The sequence below is a fragment of the Anopheles coluzzii genome, chromosome 2 (genome assembly GCF_943734685.1).
Source record: "Anopheles coluzzii chromosome 2, AcolN3, whole genome shotgun sequence".
NCBI lineage: Eukaryota > Metazoa > Arthropoda > Insecta > Diptera > Culicidae > Anopheles > Anopheles coluzzii.
In genome coordinates this window covers 54,041,540-54,055,850 of record NC_064670.1, presented here as the reverse complement: position 1 = coordinate 54,055,850, position 14,311 = coordinate 54,041,540, and the positions used below count along the sequence as shown (strand labels likewise).

At 43.1% G+C, this 14,311-nt stretch overlaps 2 protein-coding genes across 7 annotated transcripts; both read left to right on the top strand.

Moving 5' to 3' along the window:
• The first annotated feature begins 757 nt into the window (after positions 1-757).
• On the top strand, positions 758-7,056 carry LOC120950167 (RNA pseudouridylate synthase domain-containing protein 1-like). The gene is made up of 6 exons (XM_040367980.2): positions 758-1,295; positions 1,388-1,678; positions 1,748-1,991; positions 2,062-6,369; positions 6,440-6,590; positions 6,801-7,056. Exons 2-4 carry the CDS (start codon positions 1,442-1,444, stop codon positions 2,481-2,483), a joined length of 903 nt encoding a protein of 300 aa, XP_040223914.1. The 5' UTR covers positions 758-1,295; positions 1,388-1,441; the 3' UTR covers positions 2,484-6,369; positions 6,440-6,590; positions 6,801-7,056.
• A 475-nt stretch (positions 7,057-7,531) lies between these two features.
• LOC120950099 (phosphoglycerate mutase 2-like) lies at positions 7,532-13,541 on the top strand. Of its 6 annotated transcripts, none has more exons than XM_040367858.2 (4): positions 7,532-7,736; positions 10,605-10,946; positions 11,728-12,225; positions 12,527-13,541. In XM_040367858.2, the coding sequence occupies exons 2-4, from the start codon at positions 10,841-10,843 to the stop codon at positions 12,688-12,690; spliced, it is 768 nt and encodes a 255-aa protein (XP_040223792.1). In that variant the 5' UTR covers positions 7,532-7,736; positions 10,605-10,840; the 3' UTR covers positions 12,691-13,541. The 6 variants fall into 6 exon arrangements, with proteins under 6 accessions (XP_040223792.1, XP_040223797.1, XP_040223794.1 ...); XM_040367863.2 differs by having other exon boundaries at positions 7,534-7,736; positions 12,536-13,541; XM_040367860.2 differs by lacking the exon at positions 7,532-7,736 and adding an exon at positions 7,778-8,059.
• The last annotated feature ends 770 nt before the right edge of the window (positions 13,542-14,311 follow it).

Here is a 14,311-nt window from a genome sequence, read left to right as displayed (position 1 = left end):
GCCAGGAAATAAAGTTGACAAAAGTTGACAAAATTCGACGTTAGCGAAAATGCGTAAACAAACAACTATTTGACGCAGTTGCGACCCATTGCTATGAATAATAATGAATAATAATAATTATTCTAAAAGGTACGTTTCTATTTGATTTATGACCCGAGAAAAGCTCTTTTTTGTCAAGAATTATTTTTCCAAATTTTTCAAGACTGCAACATTTTGTCACCTCCTTGGCGCCGCGCCATATCCGTGCACTTCTGCAGCTTGACCCGAATTTCCCGAATTGTCCTACACTCGAGCAGATAGGTCCCAAGCAGTGTGGACAGATGTTTTTGGCGGGTTTCGATAGGAGCGTTAAATTTTTATCGGTAATTTTCGATATGCGAATTTATCGTATGTGCTATCAGCAGCTATTTCAATTGCGATTGCGATTATTTTGATCAATTTCAATTTTGAACATAACAATAATGATAAAAAAACAAACGTTTGAGCTTGTTGCTACAACAATCTTGTATAATTACATTGGCAGAATTTTGTTTTATTCAGCCGTATGACAAAATCGCAAGTCTTACATAATCTGTCATTAAATGAATGATTGGATAAATGAAAATTCGGTAGTGTTAGGGTGATCATCTGTGAATCGATAGGCATATCAAAAATCGATAGGAACACAGATAAATCGGTGTTTCTGGTCACTCTGGCCCCAAGTAGCATATTTACTGCGTGAAGAAGATATGACATTTTTATCTGACAGCACTGACAGCAACATCAAAAGAAAACCAAAAATAGAAAAAAACACACAATTCGACAATTTTGAGTTCTGCAAGGTCCTGAAATTTTTAACTATTTCGTGGATTTGGTGTATTTTGGGCAATTTTGCCAGCAATTTTGGTGCCTGGTGCAGGTGTGTACCGTGCCGTGAAGAAAGTGTGTCGTGGACAAACGGGAAGAAAGCTCCCTTCGTCGAAAGGGTTTAGCACCACAACAGCAACACTGTTGTTGCACAAATGAGGCATATAAAAAATCGCTAATGGAGTAGAAAAGTGTCGACAAAACAAAGCGCATTCCGTTCTTTCCACTGCACACAGGAGAATCTTGGTGTCCTGGTGCGATTTAAATTCTTCCGGCGCACACTGTCATAGGAGCACACCGACCAGCAGGAGCCATCGGGAGGCTGATGTTACGAATGAGGTCCTTGAAGGCTTCAAGCGCTGTGATGCTGCTTGAATTAATAACGAGCAGCTAGAGCAGCCTTCTTCCAAGATAGTCGGTCTCATCGATCTCGCTTGTTCCGTATTGTTGTACGCCTCAAACGTCTAGTGTATTGAACGATTGCGTATATCCTGTAGCTTCTACCTAACAGGCAATCTCTCTTCTATAACCCGCTGATCAGCCTGCTCCCGAAGTGCATCGGGGTGCCGTGACCGGATTATACGCATTCCTCAGAATGATAGATGAAATCGTAGACCGCATCGTTCAGTTCTTTTCCACTGGACTGGTGGAAAAAATCATCAAAGCTTTCCTAGTCCTATGCGATCGGTTTGTGAATTTCATCCTTTCCCTATGCGAGGGAAACAATTACAAGAAAAAGGACGAAACGGTCGATGTGCTGTATACTAGTGGCAACTTTTTGGTCATCAACAAGAAGCATGATTTACTGATAAACTCAAATGACACAAAAAAGGTGGTTTGTTTACTTCTATCCTATGAGCCACGGCACTGTAGTACTTAATGTAATCGTTTCTAATTGCAGAAAACTGTGCAAACAATAATGCGGAAACAATTTCCCGAATACGTGCAGGATAATCTCACCCACGACTTTTACTTCGCTCATCGGCTTGACTTTGCCACCAGTGGAATACTGTGCATTCCGCTGAACAAAAATGCTTGCAAAGAAGTGTGCCAGGTGTTCGAGGAGCAGCGCGCCAGGAAGTACTATCTAGCGTTGCTCCGCGGGCATACCGATTTCGACGAGGAAGTAATCGACATCGCGATAGGTAAAACCGCTATCGTGTTTCATCCATTGCTTTTCCGCGCTCTAATGTAACGTATTTTACGATCCCACAGGCGAAGATGTGCGGTTCAAGGATACAAGCAAAAAAATGTGCACCATCCTGGAGGATGAACTATGCCAAAATCCACGACGTAGTATAACGAAAGTGCTGGTGCTGGATAGAGGCTACTACAACGGGAAGCCGGTCACCAAAGTGCTTTTACGGCCAATCACCGGTCGCCGGCATCAGTTACGGCTACACTGCTCGCAGATCGGCCACGTGATCGTAGGAGACTACACGTACAGCTTGAAAATCGACACGTCGCCGCCACGCATGTTTCTGCACGCGTTTCGCCTCGTGCTGCCGAACACAATCGAAAATCTCGACATTCAGACGGACGATCCGTTCACGGAGAAAGCGCTCAAGTACAAGTGGAAAGTGGTGGAGCAGGTGAACAGCATTGCGAACGCGTTCGACATCATCGACTCATTTTAACATTTGTGGGAACCATGTAGAATATACTTTTGTAGATCGCGTTCGTTCACGTTTAGGTTGGACCATTTCCGGCGCCGGCTGAATGTAAATATTCGATCCTTTTCTCGAATTTACTCACTCTAGACCAACTGTTATTGCGATTGATTGGGATTAGATCTGAACCGGCCATTAATATTACACCCGTGGCATACACGCCGGACGATGGGGCAAGCTTTTGTTTTGACAAACCATTTTGTTGTATGCGATCGTTGACCTTGAGTCATTCGGCTAAAGCTTAATATCCATGGAGAAACTCCATTCGTGAGTCATTCGATTAAGAAAATGTATCTGTTTATATGCAATACGGTGCCGTAATGTGATGATGATTCTAATTGCAGCGACAGCGGATAGGCAACATATTAAACAAACCATTATGTTCATTGTGTTCGATCGTCGTATAAAAAGAGTTACAAATGAATTGCAACAGAATGCAATCCAATCGTAATATGCTCTACAGGATAAGGAAACAGTTATGCTAGTCAACACAACCCAAACCAAACGTTAGTCTAGAACACGTAATTAACCAATCGTGAAACATTCCAATGTTTCGGTTTGTTTTTCTTCCTTTACTGTCACGCTAATCTTCTGAATCATAATGTTAAAATGGGCAGAATTCGCGTCACAGTGTTAATCGAGGGCAAAAAAGGCGCAGCAAAAACAATTCCGTTACATCTACAAGCTAAAGCAGTTTTCGTTTCTAAAAGCATTCACATAGTTTTATTGTTTTCTAGCGTTGTATTTGCGATATGAAACTTCAAACCCTCGAAGGTAGATCAACACAAGATTATTATTTGCCATCGATCGATTCAAACACGATTTATGAAACAGAGGAAGAACATTAGATAGCAATTTACTATTGAAATGATGTCGTTTTTCCTCACCCGAGGTTACGTACTTTACAACAGATAAAATAGGGAAATAATAGAAAATTAAGCAAATAGGTGCGATTAACAGCAAACGACGACCATAGACATATTCTACCGCAAAGCGATATTAGCACGCAAAAGCAAAAGCCCCGTGTTGCACATTCCGTTAAGGTAAGATGCAAAAGATTAGCTTCTATTCATGCTAGAAGATACTAATGTTCCGCTTACGATTACTAACATTTTCTCTTAATATTAGATATTGCCATACTACGATTAGGTATGATTTTGTTCAGTCCAAGTGATCTTCAATTTACAGTTCGACAAACTACTTTTGACTGAATTATTTTACACACTATTGTTTTACATTAGTAAACACTTATCCAAGCGATTAGATGGTTATTTAGTTTGCATTTTTAATTGCCACATTTAATGTTATAAACCATTTACCGCCATACACGTTGTGCACAAGTTAACTGCAGTTAAGACTATTTTACTGCGATTTGGTTGAATAGTTTTGCTTAATGCACCTGTTATTGCGATTGCAGACGAGGTGGATACACTGTACAGGGTTAGTGAGACATACAGGCAAACAATGTTGTAATGAGGCTTTCCGGAGAAGGATACATTTTGCATTCTTAATAGTATAACAAGCGTGTCGTCGGCCGGCGATAGGGAATAGTCTAGCGAACGTTTCACACACACAAAAATCGAAAACAATATCAACATGCATAGACAAACCAAGAACACAATTTGCCACGTACTTAAACATTTTGTACCTTTATCTAAACTCTGCGGATATTGCACTACTCCTTTTTGCCCTTCATCCCAGAGGTCCGCGACTATTCCAACAATCGTAGAAGAAAAAAAAATCAACATCCAAATCCCTAATCCTCCCCCCGCGCTCCCCTTTCCCACCTTTCCCAATCTTTCCGCCAGTCAATGAAACCTAGTCAGCTTTGTTAAACTCTCTAAACTATCGAAGGCGATTGCAGAAGTGGATAAAGTTTTCAAATCTTACCTTAAAACATACCAATCGCGTACGACATTGAGCCAAAGTGGCTTCTCCGTATTATGGGAACCTTTAACAGAAGAACTCAAGCCACGCACCGAATACCGAGAATGGTCGATACAAAATTATGCAGTGTATTTTGCTTGAACGTTAAACTAGATCGTACGTACTATAGGATCCTTAACGATCGTAACATGTTATTTGATTGTGTTTTGTACTTGATCGTCAACTTTTGTTCAAAAACATACTGCTCGACTAGTTCAGGCTATGATGAATAGGTGATGAATAGGTTAAACGAACGTTGAATAATAATTCGCACATTTATAGCTGAGATGATGAAACGATTCAAAAAACGATCAGAACAATCAAATAGAAGTCGTGCGTTCAGTCAGAAGTGTGGCGCAGCACATGATAGAATATCGAATGAACATCCTGTCCGAGCTGGAAGACGATGAGCTATGTTTTGTGAGATGAACTGCTGCTGCATTAGATGATTCGAGTTTTGGAAGAACGACGAATGATACAAATACTACCGAGTGCGGAGGATGATGTTTGTGATATCCCTTTGACTAAGTGGTGACCGGAGCAGCATTGTTCGCATTGTTTTTCCATCACTGCCATGTTACACTTAACATAAACCTCCGGAGCTAACAGTGAATAAGCGTGCGCAGCTCGTAAACGCTAGTGTCGTATCTAACGATCCTCAATGAATATCTTTGTTTAATCTAATCAATGCAAACTCAGGAAGCAGTCAGTGGCGCAAACAGTCTGTTACCTAGGTCTATACGATCCATAACCGTACGTACCCGATCACCACACTTGCACGTAACGAATTCTCCAGTGATCACCGAGTTATACAACAGTATGCAAACGTGTATTTACCGATCAGCTCAAACGATCAGCCATTCCGCATGAGTTTGAAATACCAACACACATCTCCATAGCAAGGTGGTATTGGGCCGCGCAAAGAATCCGTTACACAATTCACAAGACCACAGGATAAGCCGACAGGACTCATATACTCGGTACAATTTAGAGAATTAAGAGCACATCAAAGGTGCAACGGCAGTATCGACTAGTAGCGCTAACAATTATTGTACTTCGTCGCAGCCTGTTCAAAGATTCTCATCTTTGGCGAATCTGCGAAAAACGATGTAATAAATCGCGAAAATGCAGAACCAAATTCATACACGCAGCCGAAACGAGCCTAAGTTAGCGAGGGAAAAGACCTTACACAAGGCAAACGGATCTTTGCGCCATAAAGACATTGATCGACTGTTTTCGTTCTTTAATTGTTGACTAGTAAGAAACTACAGAACCTATTACAAACAAACAAAAAAACTCACGCACGCTAAACTCGATTGCAAATTCATTATAGGAAACAAGCAGATATTTAAATGAGACAAATAGAGCACATACGCTCGTACGGAGAGCTGTTAAGATGTAAGAAATGGCGATTATATACATAGCAAAACAAAAAAAAACACCGAAAGAACCAAGAACAAAAATCGAATCCAGATTTTTTCTTAAACCTAGAACATACGTCGAGGAAGTAAATCAAGCCAGATAAGAAGGAAAAAGACGACAATTTATGTACGTACATTAAATAATTTCTTTTGAAAAGAAATAAAAACGCTTTTTGAAATCGATCCAAATACTAAAAGCGAAGGTTTTACTGTATACCAGACGATTGCTAGACTTTACAACCGAAGCTTTTAAATTCCGCCAAAGATGATAAACTCTGCTAATTCGTCAAATATGATTGGGAAAAATTTACCTTCCGATTTTGGGGTGGATGTGCACTTTGAAACTGATAAAATTTGAATTTCCTACGTATCGGCCAAGGTTAATAGCTGAATGTTAGCCAGCTGTCAAAGTTCGGTGGAACATTGTCAAACTTCGGCTATTTATGACATTTCATCCGGGCTGTTCCGAACCCGAATAAGCGAGGTTCTATTGTTCTTTCGTGTTGGTAAGAAAACATTGGCTGCTGCTCTTCAAGCATTTTCATTGAATTTTGCACGTTCTTGCTGCTCTTTCAGTCTGCGATCCAACAGTTTGCACTCCAATTTGACGAAAATGATTGCTAACGCCGCCGTACCGCGATTGGCCACCGCCGCCGCCCAGGCCCTGCAGCGCCGCACGTACTTCTCCGTGTCGAGCAGCCTGCCCCAGGTTCGCGTATCCCTCGCGGTAAGTGTTTCGCAACAACAGGCAAAGGAATCGTCTCAGACCTACCTGCCGGGACGGGACGTACGTTCTCTGAAAAGTTGGTTGACTTGCCAGGAACATACTGTTGAACAATTACAAAAGTGCACGTGAAGAAGATCTATCTGACTGCATTTGGTTTTTTTTTGTTTTTCTTCCTTTACATTACGTAATAACTGTTTCTTTCGTTTGCAGGAAAAAACCGTCCATGGCCTGGCCATCTTCGGCGGAGTGATTGCCTACCCGATCTGGGTCATTGCTCACGTCCGTGAGTACAAGGGAGGCAACTAAATGCTGCGCGATGAAACATTCTAGTGATACACTGTAATCCCGTCGATCCGCAAGGAATTCATCAATGCCATTGTGTCCCTCGTGATGCTGGTGAAACGGCCGCTGTCAAACACCTGGTCTCTGTATGAATAAAAGCATGAATTATTGTGGATCATAACAAGTGCGAGTGTTTTTTCTCCTTCCAATGAAGGATGCCGAAGTGATGGTGAAAAAAAGTACGTAAAGGATTGCTATGATGGGAGATGGATGTTGATTTGAAGAGTTGTGGTAGCGTACAACACAAATACAATTCAGAGTTGAGTTCAATTTGCAGCACCATTGAGGCAGTTCACCATTTCAGGAAAATCTCGTAGCAGGACTGGTGCAACATTTTGAAATCCCGTTTTGAGAAACATTCAAAATAGTTTGTTCACTAAACAGTCAGTAGAATTGCTTAAAGTAATTTTGATGATTTTGTTTGTAGAATTGCTTAAAGTAATTTTTATCGATAACAAATCACGTTCCTGCTGCCATATTGCAGCAAATATGGCAAATTTATCATCAATTGCAATAACGAATATGGACGAGCAGCTTACCATTGTGCGACTAACGCCCGTGCTGGCACCACTGCGGCTAGGTATGTCACTAACACATACGAGCGCTATGATTAAATGGTTGTGTTTATTTACATTCGCTTGATTAGCTGTGTTTTGTTATGGGTGGACCACGGTGCTCGGGACGAAATATCGGTTCCTTTACTGTGTCGTGATCATTCCGTCTCGTAGTACCTGTCGGAGGTGCTTGTACTTTTATCAATCAGTGTACCTCCTTCTATTCATCGGCGAAAACGGTCGGCAAAGGGTAAGTCTGGCGCGAGTAGAAAGAACCATACTGTAGAACTGCTTCTCTTGTTCAATTGTGCACGTTGCATTCGGAGCGTGTCGTGTGGATTCCACGTCTTTCGGAGTTTGGTGCATGGTTATTTGAATTGAAATTATTTTCCTCGCCAGTCGTAAAGTGAACTCACTTGTGTGCAGTAGCCAAGCAGTGTGACGACTTGTTTCTGCGCTTTGTTCCGTTGTAATTCGATGATCCCCAAATGACCTTGAGTGGATACGGTGGGTCCACGTTTGATCGCTGTTGAATTGGTTTCGAATCTACCCTCCTACGATCCATCCATCCCGGTGAGTTATCGTATGAATAGAAACCGTCCTATGCTATGGTAACCTTGTGGCAGGTTAGCCGAGTCTACGAGTTCTTTGAACCTCCAGCTCATGGCAAACCTCTTCAAAGTACGCGTTTGATACAAAAACGTTGATATCCACCGGTTTGTTGCTTCTATTCTATTTTCCTGCAACGGTGGTCAGTGGTGTATGAAGGCTTAAAATAAGACTCGCCGATACGGCAGACAAATGGCGTGGCAAGGTGCGGAGCAGTAACTGAAGACTTCGCGTATCACTTTTAATATGTTGCGCATACGCAATACGCTGGTGCGAAATTCCACTGGCGATTGCTTGGGATCGAAAAGGGGAACGATAATCAAATTAAACGTTACTATTATAGCTCACATGGGTTAGATTCGATGAATGTATTGCAAGCAGATCAAAGTAACGAGTCACATACATTTGAAAGGCCCGTGTATTATTGTATTGCTTGGTCAACGTACTGAAACAAACATATGGAACTTAAGGGCTGGCATGCATTCAAACGTTCAAGGTCTCTCTTGGAAAACTGGTCCATAGCGCGACGCTTGTTTTGTTTGTACTTGTTGTTTTTTGTTATTGTTGTACTCCGGCTTATGCCGGCATGATTTGCTTTCATCGAAGCTGAGGTACTTTGCTGTTGGAAGCACGTGTGCGAGGAGCCAGGTAGAAATGAAGCTCGCTCGCTCGCGCTATATTTCAAGCTGACACGTCCACAACGCATCGAAATTGCGCAACGAAAAAACAACTCGCTGGATCTGGCGGAAATCTGTATGGTGTGAGTGTAGGCCCTTAAAGCAGGAGAAGACCCCCTTCCGCAAAACGGAGCATGAAGGATGGATAAACAAATTACCGATGTAGAGAATGTGGACCACGTTTTCATACGTGGTGGCGTACGGGTAGCTGTATTTCATTCATCAACGGAACGATGATGAAGTCGCAAGGCGAATGATGGAGTATGAATGGAATTCTTGAGCAGTTGGTGGGAGGGGTGAAAGGGTAAACGGGACGGGAGGGAAGAGAATGCAGAGCCGGTTTTTGTTGCTTTTTTTTGTCTGTACGCCTTTGGTTTAGTTCATTGTATCTCTCTCTGTTTCTCTGTTTCGTCTTCTGTGCGTTTGTTACCTACCTTTAGAGTATTTGTTTTGTCGCATTCCATATGTACATCGAGCTTGCTGCTTTTCGTGATCATGCATAGGGAGAGGATGGAGTTAAACAAAACTACGGAAATGGAAGTGGCTCTAGCAATTGCGCGACCCCACTAACCGTTCTGTCGTTAAATGTTGCTCAGGAATGTTTTTTAACAGCTAGGTGATAAGAAAATAATATCAGTTCTAATCACCTGAAAATCCTGATGAGAAGAGTGTTCTTAAAATAGTCCTACAAATTAAAAAAAAAACTACTTCCATGTTTTATATAAAGTGTCAAATTTTACGAGACATTCGTTACTTACCTTGAATGCGTTTTAAATGATAAAATCGTGTAAATTTATTTGCGTACTTTGGAGTGCAAGACACACCACGTGGTTGTCGTGGCGTACTTTGGAGTGCAAGGCAAACCACGATAAAGATATGCAATGGTAACATGATTGTTGATGATTGTAAAAAAATAAATAATTGAATTTGTGATTAGTCCCATTAGCCGTCCCATGGCAAGCTATGAGTCCTATCACTCTTGTTCCAAAAATAATAATAATAGACGGACTCGGAGGCACACTGGTCGGAGCTTCAACCTTACACGTATCGTTCAGCTTCTTTCGGAGCAACTCCGACAAAGTGTAAACAAGACTCTAGTAGAATATGTGAAGTGCGCCCGTGACAAGGGTGTGCGCGTACGAGTTCTTCTCCCACCGTTTGGACGAAAGGCGTCTGGCTTATCAGGAGCAGCAATGGTCGTTTGCTAAAGCAAGGCCTGGTTCGTATACGGTGCGCGCTCTTGGTTGCTCGCATCGGACCGATCGGGCACGGTAGTTGAACCGTTGATTCCCCCCGTGTTGTTCGGTAGCGCTCTCTCAAGGCCGCGGCTACACGGTCCGTTCAAATGGAATCTGTTCGACAATGGTGTGCGAGCTGCATGCGGGCTCTGTGTGTAAGCGGCATCGTGGACGTCGTCGTCATCATCATCATCATCATCATCATCGTCTTCATCGTCGTCACCGTTCAGCATCGCCAGGTCAACACACATGCATCGGCTATCGGCTGCATCGGTATATCCATAGCATACTACGACGCAGCATTCCACAGCACGATCGACCATGGTAGCGCACGATCGGTTCGCATCGAATTCGAAGACACCGTCAGTTCGCTCGGAGCCCTTTTCAGCCACGACACGTGGTGGTGTGGCAAGTTGCTGCCAGTTTGTTAGAACGCTTGCTTGAAGGAACATTACCGTTTAAGTATTCTTGCCGTGAGCGTGTGTACTTTGAGTTGGTTTAATTTTTAACATTTTTTTGAGTTGTTTAGCAAAGTGTTTGTGTTTGAAGTGTACTTACATTGTTCCTTTCTCGTCTCTTTCTCTATTACCACAGTTAAGGGAACTATGCCCGAGGAGGGCTTTTAGGCATCATCATTCAGTCTTTGACTACGGGAACATACCAAGCACGGTTAACTAAAAAGCTGAACTGCTCAACTGCTGCAGCAGCCTAGACGTCGCAGAATAAACGGAAGCCAACAGCGTCTCAACAGCGGAAGTGACAAGTCTGCGTATTGTGCGTTGAGCGGGGAAAAGTGTGCACCTGAACGTTGCATTCCACGAAATTGCACGATGCATAAAGCAGCGTACAGTGTTACCTTCGTTCGTCACGGCGAAAGCGAATGGAATAAGATGAACCTCTTCTGCGGTTGGCACGACGTCGGTCTCAGTGAGGAAGGTAAAGCCCTGCCCAAAGATATGATGATGTCGTTTTTATTTACCGTATTTTGCTAGTGCATTTTCAACCATCATGCGAACATGCACGAGGTATGTGTGGGTTTTGTCCACCACGTTTGTGTTGGGACGCAGTGTGGTCGATCTCGAAAGCGCGTTCTATTTTTAGGCGAAAGTCTACAGACGACATAATCAATGCATTTCGTTTGAGCTGGTTCTTGACCGGCAGTAACAACAACAACTACAACCGGTTGATTATCGAATTTTCGCTGCTCTGTTATTTTGATCATCATCCGCTTTGACGGTCATTAACAGAGCAAAGTTCAGAGCTCGGATGTCCGAAAGCTTTTACGTGTCGTTACTATGCACACAGCGGAAGTGTGCAGCGTGTGTTTTGTTGACATTTGAGTGTGCCTAACCATAGGAGAACTAGATTGACATTGTACACATTTGTTATAGTTCAATAGAAATGCGATGGAACGAGCGTGTGTCGTAACTAGCAGGGAACATGAACATCTTTTGTTCAAATTCACCACGCTACCACGGAGGCTTTGTGAAGAAGTGTGCATTGATTTGGCTTTAGAATATGAGCGTCAGAGTATCAACTGAGCAAAGGTGAAACTATGTGATAATGAGAATGGGTCAACTCGCTTATCTCGCATAAAGAGAATCAATGTAGCCATCACTGTCGACGAGACCCAACGAATGAGAACCCAAGTGTAGAGTAGTGGCCTTGCGAAGATAACAGCACTAACGCCACCATTTCCGTCCATATGTTTCCGCAGGTGAATGGGACGCGTTGGAAGTGTCGGCAGCAGCACTGAAGCGGGAAAACATGCGTTACGATATCGCGTTCACTTCCTGTCTGCGCCGAGCTAATCAAACTCTGGACATTATTCTAAAGGAGCTCAATCTCACCGACATTCCTGTGAGGCAACTGTGGCGCCTAAACGAACGTCACTACGGTGCTCTGACCGGGTTTAACAAGCGCCAGATGGCCGACATCTACGGCGAAGAGCAGGTACAGGTGTGGCGGCGCAGCTTCAACGTCCCACCACCAGCCATCGAACCAACCAACCCGTATTATCACGCGATCAAGAACAATCCTCGACTGCGGCACATTAGCGAGCAGGATTTCCCCACGACCGAAACACTCGAAACGACCATGGAGCGAGTCGTGCCGGAGTGGACGGACTCGATCATACCGGAGGTTCGTGGCGGCAAGCGGGTACTGGTTGTGGCCCATGGTACCAGTCTGCGCGGTTTGGTGAAGCACATTCAAGGTAATTGGCATTATTCTACCGAACAAGGTGACTAGAGCGTAAAGCATCGATTCGTCTAGAAGCATGTTGTGGGAGGATTCTATGGGCTGGTGGTGGTGAAAATGGAACTAACCTTTCTCTTTCCAATCGTTGTCTTTTTCTCCCATTTGCATTGACATACTCGCATACACGGGCTGCTCTAATTCTAATTTAAACACATTATCTACTAACTGATGCTGATCATTTCATCGAATATTATTCCCGCGAACCATACACATACCTCGCAAACATACCGCGCTCCCACAATACTTACCATCTAAAGGTATTTCAGACGCGGACATCATGAAGTTCAACCTACCGAACAGTATTCCGTTCATAATAGATTTCGACGAGTCGATGAAGATGGTGGGCGGCATCCGGTTCCTGGCGAACGACGACACCGTGCTGAAGGCCATGGAGAAGGTGGCCTCGATCGGTGGAAAGTAGCAACAGAAGGACTAAGCTTAAAAGTTTCCCCGATATCCCAAGCGTGTAACACACACCCCGCACTGCTCCGATACGTCCGGTGCTACTCTACCTCATACCCAGAAACCTTTTTCTTAGTAGATGCAATGGTTTCTTTTGCTTCTCTTTGGAGGGTTTTGCTAGGAGCAGTGTTAGACAAAACCCTCTCGTTTGTTTGTGCTTTCCTCTCATAATTTTCAACTACTTTTCTGTCACTAGAAAACCAGGTTTCTGAGCGATTTTTTAAATATTAATACGGCATAATATTATTGTAAAAAAATGAATTTAGAATGTATAGGATGCTTCTTACTGAATGGGGCATGTTATGAGGATGTTGAACTCATACCCACCAAGAACATAATCGACAGCGACCCCCAGTTCGGCACTAGACGCAGGTGAGCACAGCGACCTCGATAGCTGGATCAGGTGAAACAACACCTGTCGGAGATCAGATGTGTACATCGATGGTAGGCTGCAGCCAGGGACTGAGCATCCTGGAGAATAATTGCTAACCGGGCCATGCCACAACGACGTGCTCTTTTGTGAGCACGAGAGGGAGAGAGGAAGCTTCCCGCGTCAATATTGCCTTTTTGAAGCTACTGTATTACTTGTGTGTTGTGGTCGTAGAACCTTAAATTTGGAAAATGCACTACATTTTACATGATTATGTTCCGTTAGATGTAAGAGAATAGTAGCGGGAGGAGTATTATTGTATCGTATTTATAGCGATAGCCTCGTTTATACAAGATTAATTGTGTACTGGTCCAATACGAGTGTTGGTAGCGCGTATATTCGAGTGTACAAGAACGCAGAATAAACCCTTTGTAAACTAATTGTTCAGATCATGCAACTAGTGAATATTGAGAAAACGAAACTAACGGATGTGAATGAGAAAAACAATACGGCAAAGAAACTTTTCGATATAGACTTAAAATTTGGATGTCAAACTTTTTCGAAATGAAAGATAACACTGCAATATGTACGAAAACGAATGTACAACAGTTGATGTCTTAATTTAGTTTTCACCAGCATTAAGGGCCACTGACTTTATATCCCAACATGTGTTAAAATACGAAAGGATAGTTAATCTTGCTATGGGTAAACAATACCCACCACGCCAGGCCATAAGTCGTGCAGTATCAATTACAAAGGGGTTTGCTGGTCTAGATTAGATTTGAACTGACGACCTGTGGTGTGTTATACATCGATCGACATTACATCATGCAAAAGATTATCAAACAGAGCTGAAGGATTGATTGATGTTGGCAGAAGTGCAATCAACGGCACTCTTCACGCATGCAAACGATTACTTGCTGCTACAAGTGGTTTCAAGAGCCCACTCGTCCAAGGCATGTTGAAGTGCTATTCAAGAGGGTTGATTTTAATTAAACACGTTCAAGCGATGAGACTCGCCCAATTGTGTGTTCAGTTTAAACTCTAGAAAACATTTATGCTGGCGAGGCCGTGTTTTTAAATACTTCGCCTGTTCTCAAATGGTTGTTATTCGGGGGAACCCATTATACATTACTGCTACGCAACTGCCACGAACTTAATCGACGAGGTCGCCGATGAATGAGGTTCCGTAGATTATCGTTATCGGCCA